Source organism: Equus caballus, chromosome 18 (genome assembly GCF_041296265.1).
Source record: "Equus caballus isolate H_3958 breed thoroughbred chromosome 18, TB-T2T, whole genome shotgun sequence".
NCBI lineage: Eukaryota > Metazoa > Chordata > Mammalia > Perissodactyla > Equidae > Equus > Equus caballus.
In genome coordinates, this window is record NC_091701.1 from 75956815 (window position 1) to 75979184 (window position 22370).

The 22370-nt window shown below is 40.5% G+C and overlaps 1 protein-coding gene across 30 annotated transcripts in view; it reads left to right on the top strand.

Moving 5' to 3' along the window:
• The window catches only part of SPATS2L (spermatogenesis associated serine rich 2 like), a 166387-nt gene that overhangs the window by 105803 nt on the left and 38214 nt on the right, over positions 1–22370 (top strand). For 16 of the 30 annotated variants that reach the window (XM_070242111.1, XM_001502795.6, XM_005601666.4 and 13 more), the window contains 4 exons: positions 359–408; positions 2946–3195; positions 19492–19698; positions 21059–21194. In XM_070242111.1, coding sequence (XP_070098212.1) covers positions 359–408; positions 2946–3195; positions 19492–19698; positions 21059–21194 — 643 coding nt within the window. The remainder of the gene's footprint in view (positions 1–358; positions 409–2945; positions 3196–19491; positions 19699–21058; positions 21195–22370) is intronic. The other 14 variants (XM_023622319.2, XM_070242118.1, XM_070242122.1 and 11 more) reach the window with 1 other exon arrangement.

Sequence of the window (22370 nt, forward strand, 5' to 3'; positions counted from 1 at the left end):
GGTATTTTGATTCATATATCAAAACAGAACAATTTCAATTCTACGTATGGCCATGAAGCTATCAGAAAATTCTCAAGATAGATTTCATTTTCTCTAAGACAACATAATGATAAAAAAAAAAGTAAGCTTCATGTAGTGGAGCTTAATATTTTGATAAAACCAAGATCGTGCAATGAATTAAATGAAAATCTGGAAATAAAAATCAAACTGGCATTTTTTTTATTAAGGTAGGATGTATCAAAACAAATGAAAAAGCCAAAAAAAAAAAAAACTGCTACAAAGATGGAAAGACAGAGATGAATTTTGTGTGGTGTTTTATTATGTGACTACGTATTGAAGATTCTTTCTCTTTCTCCAGGCAGTGCCATTCAAGTCCTAAAAGAATGGAATATGACGGGAAAAAAGAAGGTAAGATTAATATTGATTGTAAATTAGTGACATCTTCAATCAAAGCCATCATGGTTGTTATCATCTTAACAAGGCTGCTGATTTGTGCTTCTTTCACGTGTGTGAATGTGTACACCCAGGAAGCCTCCAGATTCATGACTCTCTTCAATTATCAGCCACCCTCACTACTGTTGCGCTTGTTCTCTGTTCAGGTGTTTTTAACCACCAGGTGTGCTTTAGAAGCCCCAGAGTTTTTCTTTGTAAGTATTAAGGGAAGCCCAGCAGAGAATTCAAAGGATGCAAGACGTTAACCTGCCTGAACGCATCCTGTAGCACAAAGGGAAAAATTAGGGAGTGTTTTAAAGATACTTACAAAGTTCTCAACATATTTTCACATGTTTTTCCAACTGAAAGAATCCATCCAAGGCTGCCTTGAGATACTTTTTTGCTGAGTTCTAAGCTAGATCTTTAATAAAAGAAGAAAAAAAGAAAATGTCTTAAAGCCATAGTAAGTAAGGGACCTGTTCTTGCTTCTTGGGAGCCCTGGCAGGCTGCTCCGTGAGAACAGAGAGAAGGAGACTTTAGTCTGCCCATTCCTTCTTTTGCTTTCTTGTCCTGTCACAAAGAGTCTGACTTCTGGGTACACACGCGCTGTCTCTAGCACACGCCCTCCTGGGCCGTGAGCATGGGAGGAGCTCACCAGCTCCCACAAGGCCCAGCTCTCTTGTTCTTGGCCTGTCACCTGTTTCAGGACTTTCACAAAAACTCTGCTTCTCTTTTCAAAGTAACTGCCCCACCTGTTCCCACTTTCACAGCAAGGCCTGTGTTTTGGGTGGCCCAGGATACAGTACATCAGGCCACCCTTCCCCACGAGGGAGGATCACAGGCCTGCCAGACAGATTTTAAACAAAGCAGAAAAAGCAGTATTACTTTCATAATATCCAGGAATTACTGAAATTCCTTGAATTGTCCTTGCCCCTGTTTTCTCCTCCTAGTTTCATGTAGATTAGGGAGAATTATGAGGGTTTTTTTTTAACCTCTGTATGCCACTATCTTTGCCAGTTCTGCTTATCTTGAATCGTAGCCTCCCAGACTGCTGGGTGAGAGGAAGATGATTTGCAAGTGATTGAAAGGCAGTATTTACACTTCACATGGAAAAATTTCAGATGTGTGGTTTGGGTATCAAATTTCTCCGATGTAAAGAAAAAGCAGACAGCAGCTGCAGACCCACCTCATTACGGAGTCTCCCTCGCAGAGGCTGGGGGAAACGGCCTCCCCAGCTCAGTGGACGTGGCGCTTGTGTGGGCAGAGGTGCCACTGGCCCCCTTCACCCACTGGAAGCACAGCTCCCACCGAGAGGAGCATTTACTCGGGACATGATGGTGTCCATGGAAAAGAAAGGGAGTGGGGAGGAGAATTAAGGAAAGAAAACGGTTTCTTTTTCTCTCTTTTCCAAATGAGCTGAGGGACAAGGCCAGGCTGACGTTCACCTGGGCCTCACTGATGCAGCAGGTGGACAAGGTCTGTCTGATGGTCAGGCGCCTCTTCTGATCGGCTGAGGCCTGTACCTACTGCGTGTTGAGACATTGATACTCCCGGGTACAAAGCCACAGTCAAGTACAGCATACAACATCATTAGGAACAACATCTTCCCAATTTCCTATATATTATTATATATTGACCATTAGGGCATTTTAGGAGAGAGACAGTAAAACCGTGCCGTATTGTGATAATTGAGATCTAAAAAATTTCAGTTGTCTAAAGTGCAGGGTTATATTATTTTGAAATAGATAAATGCTGTTCAGCTAGCAGCCGAGAGGTCCGGGGTCCAGCTGTACGATCCAAAACCGAGTGACCTGGGTCCGCTGGCATGACTTTGTAGCAGTTGTCTGCTCCAGCTGAAATACTCATGGGTTTGATGACGGCTCCTGTGGCTGCCTGGGACTTCTGGGATGGTGGCCCAATCCCAGGAATCTCATGGTTGACTGGTGCCTATTTCATAGACCCAACCCAGACTTTGGGGATCTGCCTTCTGTTTCCTCATTTTGCAAAGACTCCCTGCCTTTGTCGCACCATTCTTCCCTGGACCTCCCTTCCTCCCCAGAGGATCAGACGCCAGTGCCCTCCTTGCCTCCCCCACCCCCCTCACCGCTTTAAGAAACGAGAGCTGTTCTCCACTGGGTCCGTCACTGAATTTCAGGGCAGTTTTCACAAGATTTTACTATATAACCATTCACACAGGTAGCCCTTCGATTTACTTAAATAATATCTCAGCTATTTAAGCCATTCCCTGCTATTTTTCCCTTTTAAAGGAACTTTTTTGTTTACTATTTTATGAGGTAAAAGTTTATACAACTTATTGTAAGAAAGAAGATATTTCCATTGATTTGGCTGGTTAATAAAAAGAAGATGTGGGTGTTTTCACCCATTCTGTTAGAAGATCCAGAAAACAAACAAACAAAAAAGATAACACATCTTATCTTGATCTCACAGGTTCACCTTGTATTTCAGGGGTCTGAGCTGAATAATGCTGTCTTCTCCTTTGTGTCTCATTCTAGAACAATAAAAGGAAAAGAAGCAAGTCCAAGCAGCACCAGGGCAACAAAGACGCTAAAGACAAGGCCGAGAGGCTGGAGGCCGGGCCCCCGCAGCCAGCGCCACCCCCGCAGATACAGAACGGCCACGCGAACGGCTGCGAGAAAGACAGCTCGTCCACCGACTCTGCCAGTGAAAAACCAGCCCTTGCCCCTCGTGAGAAAAAGATCTCAATACTCGAGGAGCCTTCAAAGGCACTCCGTGGAGTCACAGGTCGGTAATTCTTAAGTCAGGTTGCTTAGGAAGACTCAGAAGAAAAGGATGCCCAGGGCACCCACTGGGGCGGTCACTGCTGCTGTGGATATGCCTGGAAGGGAAAGGCTGTTCCTCTGCTGTGCACACGGGTTCAGCCTTCCTGCAGTATGCGGGGTGGGTGGGGGGGAATGTAGCAAGGGCAAAGAAGAAATGCTCAGTCTGGCCCTGCACTAAGTCAGAGGATAATTTTTTCTAAAAAACATAGTTCTAGTCTGTATTAGGATCATCAGGAAAATGGAAATCCCAGTTTAAAGAAATTTTCTTTATAGACACCTTTGCTGGGATAAGGGAGGAATAATTGATGACAGAAAGAAATGTTGTTAAAGGGTAGATCAAATTGTTTTAACTCCTTGTGTTTCATATAATGTGACAGAACATAATATTCCAGGGTGTTAGAACCTGGAAAGTTAATTATTTGTGCTCTACTTATATATTTATTAATCTGTAAAAGGCTACTTCTTAATCAACTGTTTGACCTTGGGTGCATCATTTCATCTGGGGTGTCCCATTTCCTTTCTGTAAAATAAGGAATCTGTGCTGGAATCTATTAGATCAGTGGTCTTCTGATCCAATGCTCCATTTTTATATCAAATCTTAAAATAAAATTCATAGATAATATAATCTGCCTAGAAACAGGATTTTAATAAAGTAAAAATTTAAGAAATTCAGGAACAACTAAAATAGCAGCCCCCAATAAAATGGCTAGATGTTCACACCCACTCACAGTGAATCACTTTGCACTTAAAAGAAGTAAGATAATAGTCAACTGGAGATTGTGGACACTGTTTTTCATATTTGACGTGTGAAGTAAGAGAGAGGTGTGTTTTTCTGTAGACGTGGAATTCCTGATGCAGCTGCTGCAGGGCAGGCTGACACGGGTGCTGGCGGTCCATTCGAATATCGTGGCTGCTGGCGTGCTTGGCCGTGGGATTTTTCAAATGGTGAAAAGTCTTGATAAATTTCTGAACAACATAAAGTGCAATTTTCTCTTAATTTACACAGTAGTTGAATCCTGGAAATCCAAGTAAATCCTGGAAATCCACAGGAAAACCGTACAAAAAATACTTTATGTTCGTAAGAAGAGTATCCAGGAGGGCGCGAGAAGGCCGAGGCTGCAGGGCAGTTGGCTGTGCAGGATTCCTGTGATTGGAAGTCTTCTTGCATCCTGCCCTGCCCACCCCACACACAGTCATTCTCATAAATTTTGAAAATGCCCTGTCAGTTTTTCTTTTTTTTAAAGATTGGCCCTGAGCTAACATCTGTTGCCAGTCTTTTTTTTTCTCTTCTTCTCCCCAAAGCCCTCCGATACATAGTTGTATATTCTAGTTGTAGGTCCTTCTGGTTGTGCTGTGTGGGATGCTGCCTCAGCATGGCTTGATGAGCAGTGCTAGGTCTGCGCCCAGGATCTGAACCCGCGAAAGCCCAGGCCACCAAAGAGAAGTGCGTGAACTCAACCAGTCAGCCACGGGGCCAGCCACCCAATCAGTTTTTCAAAATGCCTCCTAAGAGTTGGTGGATCCCTTGGTGAGAACCACCACACCAGGTGGTCCCCAAAGTCTTTCTTCTAGTTATAAAATCCTCAGTTTATTGAATCAGTGACTTCTTAGATTCCTCTTACACGCGGCACTATGCTAGAAGCCACAGTAGATTCAGAGAAGGATATGGCATGGTGAAGGCCCGGAGGAAATCACATTCTGAACCCTGGAAGAAAAGGCTGTGTATCCACCAGTGAGTTTCAGGTCTGGAGAAGAGAAGTCCACATCCAACTGATGACCAGGGAGATTTCATGGAAGCAGTGGGTACTGAAGGACCAGTAGACCTGAGGTCAGGAGTACCTCCAGGGTTAGAGAGAAGCAGGAGAGCTTGACTCAGCGGCCGTGCAGATAGCAGACCTGTTGTCTGGGAGGAGTGCTGTCCTCTGATAGCCCGGGATGAATGAGGCAGGGCCCTGCCCCGGAGGAGTTGTCTAGCAGAAGAGACGGGTGCAAACAGGACATCGCCCCGTGACCCGTACCAATTCAGGGATACAGCGAGGAAGCATTAAATAACTAGTAAGTTTTAAAATTGCACTAATTTTCTTCCATAAACACGTTACCTAGCAAATCTATTAATAGCGAGAGTTCCAATTTTCAGATAATCCTCACTACATGATGGTCTCTTAAAACCAAACAAACAACAAAAATAACCTATTTCCATTTAGAATCTGAATTTTCCAGGAATTTTTTAATTTAATTTTTGCCAGGCCTGCAATTTTGAGAATGGTTTGATTTATAGGCCGGGCAGGAGAAAGAAATTAAACAATCGAGTGGCAGCTTCCCAACTTTGCTTGTGATTGCTTTCACATGAATTACTTTCAAAATCTAATTACTCAAGTTGTTGTTTTGATATCAATCATAGATTAAAAGCCTGGAACATATATTTGTTCATTTACTTATAATTTATACCTTCTTTCTAAAACAATTTCGGTAACTCTGTGGAGTGAATGACATTAGAGACGTGCAGTCTTGAGGCGCTTCACTTCACAGTGGGGGGCTGCCTTGACAGTTAAGTCTCCACCAGGGGAGTTGTGTGGACCAGGGAGCTTTTGCAAACCCTAACATAAAACTTTCTGTGAAGAGTCTTTTATTGCACGAGGAGCTATCCCAGTATCCCTTCGGTTTTGTAAGGTTAGCATGAAGGCATTGAGGTATGTCAGTATAATCTGTTGATGTTATTGGTCCATTACGAATTGATGCTATGGTCGATTTTTCTGTTAAAGTGTAAGTGACGGTAATGGAAGGTTATTAGATGTTTTGCAAAAGGAAGGGCATCCTCCTAGATGACCATTAACTGCATTACCATCACTTATTAAGATCATGAATTCTAAAATGAGTTTGTAACTAGTTAGGTTTTCCTTCCCAAAGATAATGAAGGTTCATCAGGAAGTCAATGCCATAACTGCCAAATGACTTTAAAATGCTTGTTCAATCTATAAGAAATCCTGAGATTTCCAAGATGAGTGTTAGGTCTCAGACATTCTGCACCCCCATTTTGAGTGGACGGTTGGAACTAGAAAGGATGGGAGTGATCCTTTAATCCCGTCCCCTCACTTTACAGCTGAGGAAAGCGAGGCCCCAGGTGAGCAGCCGAGCAGATAACCCACACCCATGGAGTAACTCTCTTTAGTCTGCAAAAGTCTGACCCAAGTCCATGTAATTTTATGTGCACATTACAGAGTTACTGCTGACACCACAGGATCCCTCACTCCTAAAAGATGTATAATTGAAAAATTAGGCAAAAGTAATCATTACGAGCCCTACAATGGTATTCTGTACTTGAGTGGGTTCGAAGCATGAGCCTAGAAGAAATCTCCAGTCGGCCAGTGGTGGAGCATTTCTCAAGCTTTCCAATAATGAAACTGGCTCAAGAAAGCCTGCCCTCAGTGCCCGGCTGGGCAGCAGGCTGTGAACATGTGGAAGGCGAGTTTTATATTTTTATAACACCTTGACATTCAAGATCTCTCCTTTTAAAAGTTTTAAACAGAATCATTTTCTGGAAGGGAAGAGTTAGCTTTCAGATATATGCAGGTGGTTCAGGGGTGTTAGTGTGACTTCCTACGTGAAAAATAACCGCCCAAAGCATCATCATCTCAGGCTGTAAATAGAATGCTCTCGAGTGGGACACCGCTGCATGTCAGCATATAGCTTACAAGTTTTGGAGTTTGACTTAAACTTAGTACAAAATTACTTCTTTATTTATCCTTGGAGTAGTTTTTTCTGTATTTCTGAATTTTTAATAACACCTCAAATTAGATGTTTTACATAATCCAATCGAGATCATCCTGTGTCCAAGTACAAAGGCAGGCAAGAATCAGATCAAGATTTGTTTTCACCAAAAGTGATGCCAAGGATCATTTGTATTTCTAAGGTCCCATCTAAATGTCTAAAGCACGTTATGACATTAGGGTCCAGGTTTCCCAAACGTTCCTCCTGCTCTGTTTTTCTTGAGGCTGAGATCGCTGAAATGTATAGGTGCTTATCACCGTGTAGGCGAGAAGAGGAATTCAGATTCCTGAGTTGTCTTTCTCCTTCTGGACACAGTTCCCACTGCACAGGGAAGATGAGGATTGTGGGCCACCACCTGGCTCCACTGAGCTAAGCTTAGGGGCGGGACTTTCTTTGCTCCAGCTCCTCTTGCTGGACCCAGCAGGCTGCCTTTATATCCCCTCATCTTGTAAAGCATCCGGGAGGCCAGCTCTTCTGCTCCCTGTTACTTCTCTCAAACTGAAGGCTCCGTGCTGTGCTCGCTGACCTCTACCAGCCGGCCTTCAGTCTGCCCTGTATCATAGACCCGGGGCAGCCGCCATTTTGCAATGCAGAGAGTGTGTGTGCACATGGCGCTGGCCCAGAGCTGCTTTCTCATTCTCAAAGTGAACTGAACCAAGTGTGAGAGAAGGGACCTGTTATTTTAGAATGTGGGCTGCTTGTCCTTCATTTTTGCTTCTTATTAAAAAAACGAAAAAACCCCACCAAACTGTTTTATAGTATTTTTAGGGTGTGAGGTTCCCTATAGGATTCCCAAGCAAAATTTTTTATGCTGCTGTTGGCCCTCGCTTCAAGATTATCTCCCCTGCTTCTCTAAGCCCTGTATTGGGCCAGAGGATTAGAAAAGATCAACAAGAAGAAAGCGGCTCACCTAGAACTTGAATAGTAAAGCCAAACGTGTCTATTCCAGGATTTCAGCAGTGCCAGCTCGCAAAGGGAAGCAATATAATATCGTCGCTAAGAACCAGGGCTTTAGCATTAGACAGATTTGGATTCAAATCTTGGCCTCATCACTTACTAAGTGTGTGACCCTGGACCTGTTCACCACTCTGTGTCTCAGTGTCCTAACCTGCAAAATGGAAAATTGAACCCCACTTTACCAGATTGTGGTGAGCTGTGAGTGAGATACAGCGAGAGAGGCGCACGGCATCTGGTACAGAGTGAAAACACACATCATTCATTTATATATCTAGTGAAATTTTTAAGCATTCTTTTTCAGGAAGAAGAGATGCATAATAAACCAGAATACAACTAAGTTACCAAGATAATGATAGATTATAGTAAATGTCATGAGGGCAGCAAGTAGGAGAGGGCCCCGGGCAGGTATGTGCAGCCACTTCAGATAAGGCCTTGATGTGACAGGAGTTAATGAAGAGGAGACATTGCAGCTGAGGCCCAGGTGCCTCAGTTCGGGTTCTCTCACCCCAGGTTACGCTGGTCTGAACAGCCTTAATTAGAGACTTTAGCTGAAGCCCTTGTAGAGTTAGAACCATAGGTTTTTACTATTTTTTTAAATTAAAGATAGAATACTTTATTAATATATACAGCTGATATAAAGTACTGTTATATGAAGATGCATTTTGAAAGTTTCCATTTTAGAGCACATTTATCATTATTCTCACTCCTCCTTAATTATTATTTCAGCATCTACATGCTTGGTGTTAACTCTCCTTTGTGGTTGTGTGTTGTTCAGCAGCACTGTGTCTGAACTGTTCAGGTAAAATGACGGGAGGCCTTGATGGCATTTTCAGTGACTGAGACCTCTGCTTCCTTTCCCTGTGTATGAAAAAACAGAAAGAGACAGAGGCAGGCACAGGGTGTAGTGACATGAGGGCACAGGAAATAGAAAACCCCCGGAGTATTTTTCCGTTCCAGGGTGGAGTGAAATCAGAGCTCTCTGCCTTCTCTTTCTCATTTGGAAACTATTATTTTGCTGCAGCCTCACAGCAACAACATAAAACTACTCATCTCTAAATAGCTGATAGCCTCCTAACGTCCTCCCAGACCTCGCCATGGTGATTTCCATTACAAACAGGACTATATTCAATGGAATGCACTCCTTGCAGAGAACAGAAGGCCTTCCGAATTTTTTCGTTTAATTTTCGAACAAAGATTTAAATGGCTCTATCAAATGCAATGAGAATTAAGCCTGTTTTTCATGGAAATAAGGCAGTGATATAAATCAAGTTAACATGCCTACCTTGTGTCATCGACACCTTTAATTCTTTGACTTTATTATCTGTCTTTTAATATAAATAAACCGGTAAAGGTATTAATGACATATGAGACCTTGTAAAGACAACATAAATAAAACTAAAAAGTTCGTTTCCAGTCAGAAAGTTACCAGCTTTATGCCCTCTGAGCTGATCAAGTTTCATAGGACTGGAATGAAATAATGAAGTCTATCTGTGTTTGATAAAGAAGTTATGAAAAGGCAGAACTGACTGACTTATGTTTTCTGAATAAACCTATCTGTTTCGGTCTCTGTTCCAAAGTTGTTGGTTCCTCTGAATATCTGTTAATCACCCTGTCATGTGGTGACAGAAGAATGATGAAACATACAAATCAAGGTATACAGTAATTGTACTGTGAAAAGAGTTTTCTTGGGGCTTCATCTCTAGACCATGATTCTGTAACATCTTCAGAGAGTCATCTTTACTCACTGTCTCCATTTCTTCACCTCTCTCTCATTTATCAACCCATTCATTTTGGCTTACAGCCCCGTCACTTAAAAGAAATTGCTCCCACTGAGTTTACCATTGGCCTCTATGTATTGAACCTAGCAGACACTTTTCAGTTCTTACTTTTCCTTTTCCTTTCAGCACCATTCAACGTTGTTGACCACTCTTTCCTTAACCACTGTTTTTCCCTTTGGTTTCTACGACACAACGCTCCTGATTTCCCCCTCCATCTTCATTGCTTCTCTGTTTCCTCTGAGGCTCATTCTTCCCTACCTGGCTGTTAATTGGTGAAGCTCGTCAAGACTTGGTTGGTTCCAAGTCCTCTCCCATATAAAGCTACCCTCTCTTCTCAGATCATTTCAACCATGCCCTACCTCTAATAATGTAAACTGACTCAAAATCTCATCTTCCTGGTCCAGGCTCCTCTCTAACCACCAGACTCTTACTTGACATTTTCACTTTGATGTTTCAAAGCACTTCAACAACATGTGCAAAAGAAACTCATGATCTCTCTTCCCAGTCTCAACTTTCTTTTAGTGTTCCTGATCTTTCTGTACCATCTGTCCAGTTGTGCAAGTCAGAAATCTAGGCATCACTCATCACATTTTCCTCTCTCTCCCCCCCATATCCAATCAGTCACCAAGTCCTGTGGACTTTCATTTCCAGATATTCCTAGAATCCATCCATTTCTCACTGTTTCTACCTCTGCCTTCCCAACAAAACCACCATCTTCTCTTGCCTGCACTCTACAGTAGTCCACTCATTGATCTCCTAGCATTTACTCTTATTATCCTCTGAATCATTCTCTATCCTGTAATCTTTTCAAAATATAAATCTGAATTCTTAAGATAAAGACCAAAAGTCTTACCCTGGCCTGCAGGCCCAGCATAGCCCAGCCCCTATGTCCTGCTCCAGCCCCATTGTGTGGCATGCTCGTTCTTACTGTCTCTGCTCCAGCCGTAGTGGTTTCCTTTCAGTCCCTCATATTGGCCATGTGTGTCAGTCAGGTTCAAGTCAGGAGACAGAGCCACACTGGTTATTTGAAGGGGAGGAATGTAATACAAAGAATTCCTAACTAACACAGTAGGAGGTGGTCAACTACTAAAAGGGATAAATGAGGACTCGAAAGGGTCTAGACATGGCAAGTGAGCAGCTACTATCTCTAGGAAGGCTGGACAATAAAGGAACTAGGACTGGGAGAATCCTTCAGTCCAACACTGAGATTCTGACCTCATCGAAGAAGGACGTGGCTGCCGGAGGAACATACAGCCTTGTGGTGGAAAAAATTCTGTCACAGGACATGGACTCAACTGTTCTGTAGAAGAGACCCACCATTGCCAGAGGGTGTAGATAACTGGAACTGCTCAAAGCCATGCCAGTTGGGGGTTGAGGGAAAGCAGGCAACAGGGCCTGAGAGTGCACTGGAGCTCCTCTGCCTGGCTGCTGGCTCCTGGCATGAATAACCGTGATGAAGGACCAGAACCTAGAAGAGAAGTGTATTCCTGTCCTTATAGCCGTGCAAGGTCATTTTATTGCCCTCTACTGACAAAACTAACATTCTGTTAGCTGGCAAAAGAGAATTGATTAGAGGGCTCAGCTCCACTGTAACAGAGTAGGGCAAAGAAGCATGGATTCGAGCCGAGAGACAGCAACTTGCTAACTGGCACTCAGCACTTCCTCCTGCCTCAGATGCTGTCTCTGCCTGGAACGCGCTTTCCTGCCCTCTTCACCTGGTTAGTTCCTGTGATTTCAGGTGAGCTCAGGTGGGCCTTCCTTGGGAAATTCTTTCTTGCTATCCCTGAGTCAAATCTGCCAATTATAGGTTTCAGAATGCCGTGGACTTCTCTCATAACACTCGTCACAGTTGTGATTCTCCATTTGTCTGTGTGGCGGTTTGATTTATACGTCTTCCTGTTAGACTGCAAGTTCTAGAAAGACAAGGACCACCTCTGTCTTTGATCACCATTGTATTTCTGGTGCCTAGAACAATAACTGGACATAATAGGCACTCAAACAAGCCTTTCTCCTGGTCTTTATTGATTATTAGTGATGAAATATGTGGAGAAGTGTAGGTTAATTAAATTTTTTTTAAATTGCTATGCTGCTTTTTAAAGATAATGATGGATTTTGTATTTCTGGTTTTAAAAGGAATTTATACTAATTGAAGAAATTTGAAAAATGCTGTAAGGTTTAAGGAAAAAAATAATCCTACCTCCCAGAAACAATCACTGTTAAATTTCATTTCAAAATTTCTCAAATGCACAGCTATATAGGGTTTTTTAAAACAAATATCATATTATACAGTATGTGAACTTTTGTATTCTTTTTACTTAACATGAAATTATAAACATTACCTCATATCATTGTATGTTCTTTTAAAACATGATTTTAATGGCTGCATTGTATTTTTATGAATTTACTGTATTTCTTTTAATCATTCCCAAACTGTTATTCATGTGGGTTGTTTCCATTTGTTTGCTATTATTAATAATGACATAGTGCACATTCTTTGTATATAAATCTTTACGAACAACTATGATTATTTCCTTGGCATATTTTCTTAGAAATAGAATTATTGAGTTCAAAGAGTGTGAATATTTTTGAAGTTCTTAATATATTGCTGTCCAGAAAGACTGTACTAATCCCATTGTTTTTACTTGTAAAACTGATCGGTAGGGAGATGGAGCATTTTTAAGATGTTTCATTTCCATTTGCATTTCTTCTTTTGTGAACATTTAGGAACACTAAGATCAGTGATCAAAGAACTACCAGGGGCAGGCCTCGTGGCATAGTGATTAAGTTCCCATGTGCTGCTTTGGCAGCCTGGAGTTCGCCAGTTGGGATCCTGGGTGCAGACATGGCACCGCTTGGCAAGCCATGCTGTGGTGGCGTCCCACATACAAAATAGAGGAAGATTGGCACAAATGTTAGCTCAGGGACAGTCTTCCTCACACAAAAAAAGAACTATCAATTATATTATTATCAGTTATCATAAAACACTATCATATTCACTTAAGTACTTTTAAGTGAATGGTAACATACTTTAAGGAACAAAGACATTAGGAATTTTAGACATAATTTTACAACAACAAAATTATGCTTTGTTTTTTCATCAGTTTTTTCTAGATAGAACTACTTTACAATACTAAGCTAATTGTCATCAAATGATGTTCCTTATTGAAATTACAGATGTATAGGAGACTATGAAACCATCTTAACTCAATGGGTTGAAATAATTATTTCAGAACTACTCTATATTTCATACAATTCTTAAAGTTAGATTTGAATTCTATGTATAATTCCTTCAGTCTGCTTATAAGTATGTAAAACTTTCACTAAAAAGTAAAAACTAAAGAGAAAAAAGAGTTTTCAGAAACTTTCACATTTGAACACATACGTAGCTGTACATATGTTATGGAAATCTTTGAATCCAAGTCCATATATTTCTCCCAAGAGGAAGATTTGTTTTCTTTGGTGCTGTTAACAAAAACCGCCACCTCAGTTTATGTTTTGCTATGTGAAATAAATCAAGTCAAGGACAAGTCAAATATGTAAGTTGATAGCAAGATTTAATAATTAGAAAATTTCTAGTTCTTAGTATTGGCAAGAGTTAATTGTGAGAACAAGTGCGTGCTAATCCCATTGTTTTTACTTGTAAAACTGATCGGTACGGAGATGGAGGGAGCTGAGTGTGAATGGGTACCAACTGACTGGAAAATAATTTGGCAATGCATATCAATAACTCTTTAAGAAAAAGAAAGGCATGAATTTATATCTTCTTTGTCACAAACCCCACTGAATTATAGTAAAGGAATTTTTAAATGTAGAAATCTACAATAATGAAGAAAAAGGAAAAGAGGGCTTCAATTTCTGGGAAAGGGAAAGTAGATGGAAGAGAATTTACTGATGAAGCAGAGTACAGGGAGCTGCAGCGTGGAATTCAGAAGGAGGGAGCTTTGTCCCGAGGACAATGACTGCCTAGCAGGAAATGGGGAAGCTCGGGATTCAGTCAGCAGAGAGGATGGAGGGCAAGCTTAAGAAGAGAGGCGTAAAACAGGGGAAGTCAGTGAAGGTACTTTAAGGAACAGCCCACTATCCGCTTGCCGTCTCTTCTATTCCAGCGTGTTCTATAAGATGCCTCACATTTACCTTCAAGGCAAAAAAAAAGGGAGGTCAAGGGAGTGGAGAGTAATCTGCTAGTATTTTAATGACCTCTTAGAACAAAATTCAAAACTCTTTGGAGGAAAATAACAAAACCCATTGTTTCTCAATGTGCCATCCATAATGCTCAGTACCAGATTTAAAAAATTACTAGACATGGGAAGAAGCAAGAAAATGTGACTTAAAAAGAACAGAAAGATTAGTCATTAGAAGCAAACCTATAGACAACCCAGATGTGGAATCAGCAGACAAGGATTATAAATATGTTGAAAAGTTTTACAGAAAAAAAAGATAGATGTAATGGGTGAAGAGAAGGAGAATTTCAGAACGGATAAAAAGAATGAAATGGAAATCCTAGCCCTAAAAAATACAATATCTGAATTTTTTTAAGTCATCAGATGTACTTGCCAACAATTGAACAACCAAGAACAAAGGATCAGTGAACTTGAAGACAAGCCAAAAGAAATTATCCAAACTGAAGAACAGAGAGAAAAAGATTAAAACAAAAAGCAGCCTCGGTGACTTAGGTGACAGTATCATGCAGTCTCATATATATGTAATTGGAATTTCCAAAGGAGAAAAAAAAAGAGAATAGAGGAGAAGATGTATGAAGAAATATTGGCCATAATTTTTCCAAAGTTAATGTAAAACAACCACCCACATATCTAAAAAGCTCAGCAAAATCCAAGCAGAATAAATCATAGAACCTCACAGCAAAGCACATCATGGTCACGCTACTCAAGTTTAAAAATGAAGAGAAAATCTTAAAAGCATCTGGAGGAAAAAAGAGGCATTGCAAACAAGGGAATAACAATAATAGCAACAACAGTAAGAATAAAGGCTGACATCCCATCAGAAACAATGTAGACCAGTGAACAATAGAATGAAATCTGTGATGTAATGGAGGAAGAAACTGCCACAACAGCAAAATTTCAGCAAATGGAAGTAAGCCATATGTAAAAAAGATGATACACCATGTCTGTGTCTGATTTTTCCTGGGAATGCAACCAATCAGTGTAATTTACTATATTAACAAAATAAAGGAGAACAACAGTATGATCACCTCAATAGGTAAAGCAAAATCAAATCACTTGACAAAATAAAAATTTGCAGCAAACCAGGAATGTGAGAGAACTTCCTAAGGAACATATGAGAAATAGACTCTACAACTAATGTCATAGTTAATAATAAAATATTTCATTCACTTTCCCCAAGATCAAGAACAATGCAAGAATTCTTATTCTACATTGTACTAGCATTCCTAACTAGTCCAATAAGGCAAGGAAAGATTGGAAAGAAAGAAGTTAAACTTCATTTACAGATGTCATTATTGCCTATGTAGAAAATTTTAAGAACTCTAAAAAAACTAATAAGGAAATTAGCAAGGTGTCTAGGTACAAGTTCAATATATAAAAAAGCAATTGTGTTTTGCATTCTAGCAACCAACAATTGTGAAATGAAATTTTTAAAAATATATACAATAACCTAAAAAAAATCTAAACTATCTAGGAATAAATTTAACTAAAGATGCACAAGGCTATAAAACTATAAAACAATGCTGAGACAAATTAAAGAAAACCTAAATAAATGGAGATGTATATCATGTTCAGAGATCAGAAGATGCACTATTGTTAAGATACCGATTATCTCCAAATTGATTCACAGATTCAACTCAAGCCCAACCAAAATCCCATCAGATTTTTTTTGTAGAACTATACAAGCTGATTCTTAAATTTATATTGAAATGCAAAGGATGTAAGATAGCCAAAACAATCTCGAAAAAGAAGAGCAAAGTTAGAGAACCTACATTACCTGATATTAAGACTCATTACACAGCTACAGCAAGCAAGACAGTGTGGTATCGGGCTGAGGAGAGACAACTAAACCAGCAGAATAAAACAGAGAGCCCAGAAATAGATGATACACATACAGTCAATTGATTTTCAACAAAGGTACAAACACAGTTCAATGGGGAAAGGTCAACTGGGATTTTACTACACTGTAGGCTTACATTCCTTCTTCACGTTTTACATACTAGCTGTTATGGGCAGAGAGACTATGTGCCATTTATCTTCTATGAACAAGCCAGGGCTAGCACACGGTGGGCACGCCACACGTCTGTTAAGTTAAATTGAATAATCCTGATACTTAGGAAGTTGTGTACCATCTATGGTTGGGATTTGGTAAGTATGTTTAATAAAAGGAAGGCTCAAGTAATAGTTAAATTCAAAAATACTGGAGCTTCTAGGAGCCATTTTTAGATACATGGACAGGGATTAAATTAAAATATATATACTTTTTATTGAAATCTGGGCAGATTGGGTATTTCCAGAGAGAACTTTTCTTTCCAAGATGTAGCTACTTTGGTTCAAATAATGAATTTTGGATAAAGACATAGCCAGAAACTCATATCAAACTAGGCTCCCTATAATTGGAAGGGCCCCAGGCATGCAAAGTACCAAAGTAATGCTGATTCACTCATTCATCCATCCATTCAGTATTCATCATTGTACCTGCAAGGCACCAAGCCTGTAGTGATGAACAAGACGTACATCAGTCTGTCATCACTTTGCTCGTGTAGAAATTGCAGAGGATATTTTAAGATTTCACTAAAATCAATACTCTCGTAGTCTAGAATGTAAATTAGTAGTGACTGCAGTTGTACACCAACAATCTCGTGTTCCTATGGTTTATGTTAGTGCCATCCCATAGAAGTGTCATTTTAAAATGTAATTACTTAAACAAGTAAAAAGAAACAAGTGAATTAAATTGGGTAATATATATTATCTAACTTAATAATCCAAAATATTATCATTTTGACATGTGATCAATATTTTTTAAATTGTCAAAGAAATATTTTCAATTTTGGGGGGATACTAAGTCATGAAATTTCAGTGTGTATGTTACCCTAACAGCACATCTCAATTCAGACAAGCCACCTTTCAAGTGTTTTAATAGCCACATGTGGCTAGTGGCTACCTTATCAGACAGTGATATGAATCAACTCTGAGTTAGCTACAGTCTATTGAAGTTCACAAGTCGATTCCAGAAAGAGAGAGAACTGATGGTACTTCTGGCCCGTAATGTTAGAGGAAAATCACTGTGTCTAAGAAAGAACTCCCATTATTCTGTTGCTAGAAATATTGGGATTTATCATCAACATGAACCTAATTCTGGTATAGCCAAATAACTCTCTACCAATTTTCATCTGAAAGAGCCCCAGAGTTTAACTGTATTTGGAGACAGATCTGCAGAGCCAATGTGTAAATATATCCAAGTAGTCTTTGAGAATTTCAGATCTTTCCAGTGTTCAATGATCCCACCAATAATGAGACAGCTTTTCAGGACCCTAAAAAAATACCGCTACTCAGATTTCTCAATAAATAATTGTTGGATGAATAATGAAATGAACCAAGACCCACATATCAGTTCTCTGATACACAAACAAAATATTTTCAGCTCTAGATTAATGAGCCCATGCTCATTTGCATGCTTGTCTTCCGTTTAAAATCCTTTTTCATTCAACACATTAATTTTTTCCCCTCTATTCCAAGGTCATTATTTCCATTAGGTTATAATATAAATCTCCTTATTTTCAAAAGTAAGACTAATTCACGACACTATGCCCAGTGAGCTGTATTTTAGACTCTCAATTTATAATATTAAATCAAAGCTGAATCTTAACTATGATTTAGAGAGGGAGTCAGTTGGAACTAGCCTGTACTTACTGTTTTAACGAAACATTTACAGACTCATCAAAAAATTAGTTTTTTATCTTTCACAGTAGAATTTCTCCATGTGGGTGGTGCCAGCCATCTCCACCCCAAAAGAATCACCTGGCGAGTAGAATCGTGGGCCCACTGCTGAATTGGAATCTCTGGAGGTGGTGTCTGGGAATTTGCATGTGTAATAAGTACTAAGGGAGAACCCATGCACACTAAAGTTTGACAGCCGCTGCTCTGCAGTGAAGCCCTACTGCAGTACATGCGCTGGAGTACAACTAAAGATAAAATTGCACGCTACCGTTTAAATCTGTGTCATTACTGGAGAAATGCTGTTTTCAGTGCGTAATTATTTTGTTGACTACCTTTCCTGAACATTTCATTGTGTACTGTGATTTCCCTTAAAGTAAATTTTAAAAAGTACTCATCATTCAGCCCATAAAATATATGTGTGTTTTCTTGATGTATAGGTTATGAATGATGGAGTCAACTAAAGTCTCATTTACACTTGTCACGAATGGGCTAATGTCTAATCAAATTGACTAGGACCCAGATCATATTCTTTGCACTTTCCAGAGTGTAGTCTCTGTACTGTTGTGACAGTGCCAGGAAAGCTGTTCTTTGTTTCGTTTATTTTTTTCTGTGAAATCATTTTAAGTGTACTTTAATTCAGTCACAGTTCTACAGATAGCTATGGAGCCATATACAAGTACTGGGCCTTCAAAAATGAATCAGATTTTAGTATTTGCCTTCGAGGGAGTGATAGCCTCTTCAAGACGGGTCAAGGGGCAGACATGTAAGCACTGTGTTAAAATATAATGCACTGCGTTTTTACAAGGCACCATGGGGGCAGAGGGAAGTGAGGCTCATGACTCTCTGAGAAGGGGCTGGACTTCATAGAGATGACATGCTCTGACTGAGTGTGAGCCATAGTCAGCCAGAAAAGTGAAGTCATTCCTACAGGGTCGTCCAGGACATAGGGAAGAGCAGAACACCAGTCTCCTGGGCCCAAACCTGCGCTCTTTCCACTGCACCCACCTTTCTCCAAGAACCTGGCCGTCAAAAGCACACCGGCTTCCCTTTTTTCACACTCAGAGCTCTCTCTGGTTTTAAGTAAGGTGTTAAGGGTGATACATTGCATTTTCAGGCCACTAAGGTACCATTTAGTTCACTCCGGCAATTACTAAATAGGAACCTACCTTTAAAAGATGCCGAAAGCAACGTGCTGCTACTTTATTGCCACATCTATTAAAGCTCCAGAGAGAATCTGACTCCCCAGATTTTAAATAGAGTTGAGATGTTATGATGATGTTTCCTGATTTAACCTCTCCATAAATTAGATGATATGATTATAGTACCTGTTGTCACTTCATTCTTGCCCCATCTCCAATCACTCTTCTCCCTTCATTAATTTGGAATAAAATACCACAAGACGTTAATGTCTCACTTGGAGATAGGGGGGCTACATTTTTATAGCCTCAATACAAAGTCCTACTTAAAGATGCCTAAGCATTTGTTGAATGGATAAAAAACAAAAAATAACCCTGCTCATCTCATGTAAACCTCCTAATAACCTTCCTGGATAGTTATGGGTGAAGAAACTAAGGCTCAGAGATGTTAGGTGGCTTGCCCAGGGTCACCCCGCAAGTAATTACCAGAGCCAAAACCCCCACCAGGTCTTCTGACTCCAAGTACAAGGCTATTTCTACTTCTAGCATATCCGCTAATCTTCTAGGGATTCCATTAAAACAGTTTCCTGACTGTTTGCAATGAAAGGCATTATGGCCAACATGTAAACAAAACCAAAAATCTTGGCATCCCCCATCACTTTATCATCAGTGTTTCTAGTTTATCACTTCACAGTCATTATTTGGTGTTTTCTTACAGAAGGCAACAGACCACTGCAACAGAAACTGTCCTTAGATGGGAACCCCAAACCTATACATGGAACACCAGAGAGGTCAGATGGCCTACAGGGGTCAGCTGAGCAGCCTTGTAACCCAAGCAAGCCTAAGGCAAAAACATCTCCTGTTAAGTCCATTGCCCCTGCAGCTCATCTTGAAATAAAGCCAGATGAGCTGGCAAAGAAAAGAGGTAAAGTGATTTCTTTTGCACAAATGATTCAACATATTTTGTACACACAGAGAAATGCCAGAATGACAGAACTTTCTGGAAGATGCTGCTTAGTGAGGAGAGAGACACGTGAGATTGTATTCCTTCTGTGACCCACAGAGACTGAAAGGTGGATGTGGTTCCTCCCATGTGAATCAAAGGCCTTGAATGCCTACGTGGAATTACCTCCCCTCTCTCTGCCCCTCTGTGGCCGTTCTCTCTGCAGGCATGGATGAATTTGCACCACAAATACTTTCTACCCTGTTATCTTATAAAGCAAATGCTAATGCACGCACTGCTGTGGAAATGTGAATGCTGAATGTACAGTTCCCTGATACACAAGTTCTGAACTTGAGTTGAATGAAAATGAGTCTGGGGGCTGGTGTGTCTTCTTCACATCTGACCTTCCTCACCTAAATTCAGTTCCGTGTTAGAACTGTCAGACCATATGATGTGGGAAGAAGGTTTTATATTTGACACACTATATTTCTATTATTTTTCAAGTTTTGATATACGTTCTACATGACTGGTATTAAAAGGGAAAGGGGCTAAACCACTTCCTTTCTGATTCCCAGAAGATTGAATAATCTTGTTCTTATTCAACCTCAGTGGTATCTGATTTCCTTGGCTTGTTTGATGTACTTTCTCACTTTTCTTGAGGGAGATTTCTTTCTTCTAAGCAACAGGCCCTTGTTGGGGTAAATACCATTTGCCTATTTGCTCTGCACTATCTGTAAACCCTGGTGGTGACAGTTTCAGGAAATCAGGCAAGACTGGCTCCCATGGAGCTGCTCTCGGTGCTCCTGCTGTGGTTACAGGCCTGGCTCAGGACTGGCGGGCCGGAGCCAGCGTCCCTGGCACCAGTGCTCCATCCTCTCTCTAGCTCATTTGTACCTCTCCCAATCTCTATGTCGTTTTCCTCTTCCAAAAGCCATGCTAGCTTTTAACCACACAGACTGGTGTTTACAGAGAGAGCCAGCAGCACAAATGGTCTTTAGACGTATCAGATTCTAAGAAACTACAGGTTGTGATAGAACATAATGATCAGAGCCTCTTTCCAAAGAGCAAAGGAGACACATGTGCCCAGAACAGCCCAGCCAGAGAAAGCCCCTGGTGAGCTCACAGCAGTCAGGGGCCACACAGACCACCCACTCTGCATTTTAAAAACTCTGGGTTATGAACATTCCTATTGACAGAACTTTTTTTTTCCCATTGAAAAACAAAAGACAAATCTCTCTCTTTTCACTGGGGGCGGGGGAGTGAGTTAGTTGCTTTGTTGTTTAGCTGACAATAAAAAGATAAAGTACTCAATTTAACCATTTTTACTTGACGTTAATTTTAGGCCCAAATATTGAGAAATCGGTGAAGGATTTGCAACGCTGCACTGTCTCTCTAACTAGATATCGTGTCATGATCAAGGAGGAAGTGGATAGTTCGGTGAAGAAGATTAAAGCTGCCTTTGCTGAATTACACAACTGGTGAGTAATTCAACTGAGAAACTAAATTTATGGCACTTGAGCTGTTCCTATAAGTAAAAGCATCAGATGGAAAACGTTGTTTATTTAATCCATAAACATCACAGAACAAGTCTTTAGCAGATTTTTGTAAGCCCTGCAGGCAGAGGCGTATACCCTGGGAATAAAGAAGAGAAAGTGTTTGAATAAAAAGAAACCTGACGCGCATGATTCACTGGAATTTGAGTTGGCCCAAAAGTGTGTGAATGATGGAGAAGCCAACCTCAACAAAGAACAAAACCTCAACAAGTGAGATTTTTGACACCTCCCTGGAAGGCTAATATCATGAATGCTACTAAGAAAAAATATTTTCCAGCCTTATCTTAATAAAATAAGAAAAACTCAGAAACATCCCTCATAAGCTTAGTACTAGAATCCCATTCTTGGGTATCTTTAAGACTAGAATTCAGGAATGGTACACTGTGTGGTTTTGGTCCTGCTCTGCAACTGATTGTGGTGGAAGACACTTCTTTGAGCCCTGCACATTTGCTCACGTCCATAATTGGAATGAAAAATCTGTTAGTAAAGGTTAAGTTATTATCAGTAGAAAAATGTTCTCAGTGTATCAGTCAGAACTCTTTTGGTTTCAAGTGACAGAAACTCAAGTCACGCTAGTTAAAGACAAAAGAGACTTTATTGTCTGATGTACATGAAAATTTCAGGAGATTCCTTTAGGCAAATTTGGTTCAAAGCCCAAATTATATTATCAGGATTCAGTTTCTGTCTTCCTCTTCCTCCCTCACTCCCTCTCTCCCTCCTTTCCTCTCTCACTGGCTCCCACAGTCTCCTGGTTCTGCTTATTCTTGTTCATACTCTCTCCATGTAGCAGCAAAGATGATCCTCTGGCAGCTCCAGGCTCACATAATCTTAGCACCTGTGGTCTGAGAGAGGGCTTTGTCTCCAACAGTTCTAACAAAGACAAAGGGCTAATTCCCATTGGCTGGGTTGGGTCATATATCTGTTCCTAAACCAGTACTGTGGCTAGAGGGACAGTCTCCCCGCTAGCCAGACTGGAGTCACATGCCTACCACAGAGTTAGCAGTGAGGTGAGCCCCCCCTGAACTCCATGAATGAGAATTAAAGAGCTATGATTCCCCAGAGGAAAGTCAAGGTGCTAAAGTGGAAAACTACAGGATAAAG